Below are 6,000 nucleotides of genomic sequence, written 5' to 3'. Positions count from 1 at the left end.
TCCTGGAAATCCTGGAAAGTTCAAGGTCGGGTTGGCTCTGAGCAACCTGCTTTAGTGAAAGATGTCTCTGACCCATGACCTTTAAAGGTCCCTCCCGACCATTCCGTGATTCTGAGATTTTACTTCAAAAAATCTGATCCATTGCTGGGATACTATAAGCAGTAATAAATTTGACAGCTGCTACTTTTAATACTAACATACTGTATTTTATTCCATGTATCAAGTTTAAGACATTCTAAGCTGGGATCACACAAAACCTACCCAACTGCAGTCTAGCCTGCAGCAAAACAAGATTAACGAGCATAAAAACCCATTGGGGTTGAATTACAGGAAATTCAAAGAACAGCAACCCAAGCCTCCTCAGAAAAGAACATATTAATTCGGCAGCAGTGTTCAGATCAGAAATTATTCTTGGGAGTTTTTTTGTACTTTCATTCTCCACTTCTCTATCCCACTGGATACCATGTCAGATACCAAAGAAATTTCTAAGCAAAGCATGCTTTTCACCATGTGATAACACAGACACAACACAAGAGAACAGGAATTCAGGTACTGTCATCCAACACTAGGATAAACCCACCTCTGCTCTGAAGCAGCGAAGGCACAACAGTGAACTTGGAAAAACACACACTCATGAAACCTAGGAAGTTTAATATTTATATTTATTACGCATTAGGAAGCTTATTAACTTAAAAAACAACCTGCATAGTACAAAACGTTTCTTATCTGTGCTCTATGTGGAACGAGTTTCAAAATATATATTTTTAAAATTTGTTCAGTCAATACACAATCCTTTTAAAAAACTGTATAACTGTCTGTATCCTCATTACATTTATAAATACATGATTTACACAGTACCCCATCTGGAAAAATTAAAACTCCTTACAAATATCTACATATATTGCATACATATAAAACATTCATAGGAGTACTTCATCAAAGTTGGGTTTAATAGTCCATTTACACTACAGCAAAATACATACAAATCTCTGTCTTCTTCATAAAAGTCTCTAAAAATTAGCACATTTGTTATTATTCATAACTCCTTTGAAGCATCTTTAAAAAAAATATATTAATATATCCATGCTATTCAGCAGTTAAGACAGTGATATGAAGGCTGAATATGATTAATAACTGAACACTATGAAGCAGTTAAGGCAGCGGTAAAAGAATTAATAGGAAAAATTCATTTATATGGCAGATAAAGTGACAAAATGCAGTACATACATATATATATTTTGATGTAAAGTACTCTGGCACCCACCCAAAAGTGTCTGTATTTCTGACACTGCTCATTTTAATATTAAAATTGTATTTTTTATATGCAAAATGTTAATAGGACGTGAATCTTGGGTGTCATCTGGATTTGCATTAACTGCACACAACTGATTATTCCAGAATGTGGGTTTAGGGTTTCTGTATGGCTTTCGTTTATGGATAAGTACTATAATGTGCGATCACACGCATTCGCAATTCTGTCATCTCAGTTTCATCACTGCATTCTGGTAACTACTGAACTTCGTGCTCGTAAGTAATATTTGAGAATTTAATTGATAACCACTATTTCAGGTACCAAAACTATATACAGATCAGTGCCTTCCATACTATGAAGACTACATTTGGCAGAGATGCAGACAAAAAGGCATAAAAATGCAAAATAACCTATTATAGTGATGGCAAGAAATTGTTCTGACTCAAACCTGTTCATTTTGCATTATCTTGCAATTTTGGGAAGTAAACATTCAAACTTTAAAAAAAATTTCTGTCTCTCTATACAGTTTTCTACACAATATCAGAATTTGACGCAGAATTTGCAGTCCAATATTGGGTATAATCACACCAGCTTGTGACCTGCTGTTTTAAAAAAACACTCCTGCAAGCATGACATCAACCTCAAGTAGCATACAGCAAGTGACCTCCTGTCACAGCTGCCTTCTCCCCAAAGGCAAGACACTCTGTACCTCCCACCAAGCTTCCAGAGCCACAATTCAGCACACGAATTTGTTCCATTGGCCCCTCAGAATTCAGCCTTCATACACTGCTATCCTGCAGCAATGGTTCGGTATCCTCTGCATGGCTTTGGTCTAGGCTGTTACTCAGACTACTGCTGATGCTGTTGCTGTGTTTTTTGGTACTGCTGGCTTTGTTGTTCTCAGGAATCCGAAAGGCGACTAGAAAAGCCAGGAGAACAATGCATGCTCCAACCAGGAAGGGGGGACCAGGAATGATTGCTCTCTACAGGAAAACAAGCACAAAAAACAATTCATGTTTCAGACATTGAAATGTGCAGAATTGTGAAATTCTACATTATGAACTATACCACTAAGGTGGGAGATCATGAGAGACATATTTATGGGACTATAAAACTTTTGCAAACAGGTTCATATGTGCACTGTAACTTAATTTTCTACATCTAAAATCCCCACAAATTCCTCACCTGATCTCCACATTGATCTAAAAACCAAAAAGACAGAAAATTTTCAATTGAAAGTATGATTGCCTAGCTAATGAAACAGATATTGACTGGATGCTTTTTTTGTAATTTTTTTTTGCTTTAGGCAAAATGCCTGTTAAATCAATGAGACTCCTCTGAACACAAATAAGAAGTCAACAACCAGAAGTACAAACACTGAATAAACCTTAGCTTCACTTTTCCATGAATAAGATATCTAGAATCAAGTTAGCCAAATAAACAAACATCTCCAAAAAAATCAAAATATGGGTGAGCAAAATAACAGTGAGATCATCCCCCTTTGCAAAGACATGTTATTTATGTATAATAACAGTATTTGGAGTTATTCCCTCTTGCTTCTAAGCAGTTTATTTTAAAATTCAGAAATAAATCTTACCCACATTTCAAAGCCCCAACTAAAAACAAACACCAGAAAGGTTTTAAGATACATTTTAAATCAGCAAGGTTTGATGACAAACCTCTACAAAAGAAAAATGTCAACAATCCAGCTATTTTTTAATCTTTAACAACTTTTCTGTATCTGTGTAAACTAAAACTAGACCAAACAGAAGGTGAAGCTTGTCAATCCAGGGCACTTTCATTCTACCAAAAGAAATGTAGGAAGCTATTCTCAAATGAAGTGGGCAAATAGCTGAACATAATTATACAGCAACCGGGTACTTCCCTTGCCTCAATTCCTGTTACAATCAGAGGCCTAAATTTTCAGCTGATGATCTGTACAAAGAATGTAAACATATCAAAAATATATTTTAATTATATTAAATCTTCAACAGGTAATACACACACAAATACTCAAAAGAAGAAATGAACTTCCACAAATTAATACACCCTCATTTGCAGTATAACAGCCCATTCATCTGAGCAGCTTTTGAGTATTACATAATTGTGGTTTCACTGAGAGGAGTAAAACTCTTTCAAAGGCTGCCCTTTGTCATTGCATTGCCAAGTGTTATTATTACTCTCCAACACAGCCAGCAACTCCACTGTTTGCTGTAAGGGCTTCCTGTGGATAATCATAATGATGCAACCTCACTCAAACTTTAGTTCCAGTAAATTTACATCAAAAGAAGTTACCTGGTACTGTTACAATACTGAAACCAATGCTGCTACTACTGTAAATTTAAGTATTTACTATTACATTTAAATTATGAGCTATCTTAATTATTTAATAAAACTGAAAAGTGAAAATCAAGTAGTTTACGATAAAGGTATGATGATTCTAACTCAACCAAGAAGACAGATTTCTGGCCCTATGAGTTCTACACAGCAAACTCCACACCAAATTTTGAACTAACCTTATCACTGGGATTCTGGTTTGTTTTTATTTCAGAAGTGTTATCAGGTAGCAATTCATTGAGTTCCACATGGAAGAGAAAGAAAATAAAGCCATACAGTGCTGGTCCCAGGCCATTGCACAGTCCTCTTACTCCAGTTATTATTCCTTGGACAACACCTAAAGAGGAAAAAAAAAAAAGTAGGATTTTTTTTTTTTAAGCAAAGAAGAAATGCTCAGAGCCAAGAGCTCTGAGTGTATTCTAATAATTGTGCCAAAATAGAGCATTTCATAATTATTTCTGCATTCTAAGATGTAAGAAGTATATTGAAGAAAAATTTGTTGGACTAAAATAATCCTCTGCACACCGTAGTTCAGTCACTATACTTACAGATTACTGGAAGAATTATTATTTCTGTTATTGGATAATATTTCATTATGATTATAAAGAAACTTATCATAATAATTTATGATGAATGATGAATAAAGTTTCATTTTTAATATTAGAGTTCTTCCACTATCACCCAAAGCCTACAATAAAGACAGTGAAGATAGCACAGCTTAAATGTGGTTCCCATTCAATTTATTTTCAAGTGAAATTTAGAGTACTGTACCTAAGTGTTAAGAGCTGTGATTGGGAAAATATCCAAAAAATTGTGGAGAGTATTTATTTAAATACCAACTAACTTACTAAGTGCAGTAAATTAAGTATACAGCAGTAAATTCAATACTTGATTGACTCTACTTTTACACTGGATTCTTTTTAAAGCTTCATTAATCAAAGTGCTATAGGTATATTTCTGTTTCAACTTAAGAAATTGTGACAATTGTGCAAGAAGTGTTTTGATGATAATATCTTCACATAATAAGAGTCTAAAAAATGCTATCTTAAAATATTAATAATCTGCTTCATTCTTAAGGCAGTAACTTGTAAAATGGGAGGAAAAGAAAACATGCAAAAAAGATAGCTGTCCAAGTTTTTACTTCATAGGTTGATGATATAGAAGTTTAAAATCTTCATGCCACTAGGTGGCAAAACCTCAGTCGTTAAAGCCTTAGCTATTAATACCGATTTCCTCTACGTAAAATCAAAGTTCAATGGCTTTTGTCAGCTTAACTAAACTGTCATTTCCTGATGTAAACAGAAAACTGGTCTTTAAAAATCTTTAAAATGTCTCCAAAAAAATGAAGGAGAGTGGAATAATTAAAAAAAACCCTTGTAAAATACTCTTTTGCATCTTTCAACAGAAATCCATCTCCTGGAACAGCATCTTCTTTGTATTTCTCAGATTAACTGCATTTACCTAATTTCATATTGTACAATGCTAAAGAATAAATGATACTTTAAAATGTATACGTACAGCACTTTTTAGAGAATGCTAAATTCAAGTTCAATTCAAGAACAATACTAAGTCTTTTTACCAGTGTTTTAATTTGTGATGACTTCTCATTTTGCTTTAAAGGAGGAGTGATTTCTTACTGTACATTGCTTTTCACATCAAAACCAGTAAATTCTGTGTTTTCTCAGATTAACTGATTACTTTGGCATCCTTTCCTGTTCCTTGAAAATCTGAAGTATTTTATCATATAGGCCCAACTTTTATACAAAAAAAAAAAATAAAACTTCTTTCCTACATTTATTTCAATCTGGTAAAATGTGTAATTAAAAAGGAGTATTGCTACATTAATCCTCACTGTCTACTTAGAGAATACCACATATAATAAAACGAAGAGAAAAAAAGACAATGTTTTTGTTGTCTTTGCAGTACTTTTACAGAAAGAAAGACAAGAAGTAGCTCATCAGAAATTATGTATTTTACAATGCAAATATGATAAATTTGTGCACTTCCTTCCTCTCTTCATAGACTAGCAGACTTCCACAGGTACTACCAAGTGAAAACACACAAAGTTCAAAAGTACACCTAGATAACTCTTCTGCTTTCTACACAAAAAAGCAGTCTAATGCATAAACAGCAATTTATCCAACACTCACCTTGTTGATCTGCATCTGCATTTCGTGAAACCAGAGCACTAATTGCTGGGAATGTAATGCTTGACATGGCTGCTACAGCTCCCGCTGCCCACATCATCCTGTGTTAAATACATAATTTGAATTAAAAATGAGACTACCCTTATAATTACTCCCCACACTCTCACAAGAGCCACAAGGGCACCCTTATTTAACACTTCATTCCCAATCAAAATGTTTCTGTTAAAACACCTAAAGAACTGGAAATTATCTGGTTATCTTCCT

At 34.1% G+C, this 6,000-nt stretch overlaps 1 protein-coding gene across 1 annotated transcript in view; it reads right to left on the bottom strand.

Annotated features, from left to right (window-relative positions):
* Window positions 1-644: 644 nt before the first annotated feature.
* MFSD14B (major facilitator superfamily domain containing 14B) overlaps window positions 645-6,000 on the bottom strand; it is a 29,418-nt gene continuing 24,062 nt past the window's right edge. The window contains exons 10-12 of the mRNA XM_030257926.4: window positions 5,740-5,837; window positions 3,769-3,926; window positions 645-2,235 (exon numbers count right to left, since the gene is read on the bottom strand). Of these exons, the coding sequence (XP_030113786.3) occupies window positions 2,032-2,235; window positions 3,769-3,926; window positions 5,740-5,837 (460 nt within the window). The 3' untranslated portion in view covers window positions 645-2,031. The remainder of the gene's footprint in view (window positions 2,236-3,768; window positions 3,927-5,739; window positions 5,838-6,000) is intronic.

Source organism: Taeniopygia guttata, chromosome Z (assembly GCF_048771995.1).
Source record: "Taeniopygia guttata chromosome Z, bTaeGut7.mat, whole genome shotgun sequence".
In the NCBI taxonomy this organism is placed as follows: domain Eukaryota; kingdom Metazoa; phylum Chordata; class Aves; order Passeriformes; family Estrildidae; genus Taeniopygia; species Taeniopygia guttata.
This window is presented reverse-complemented; position numbering and strand designations above follow the sequence as displayed.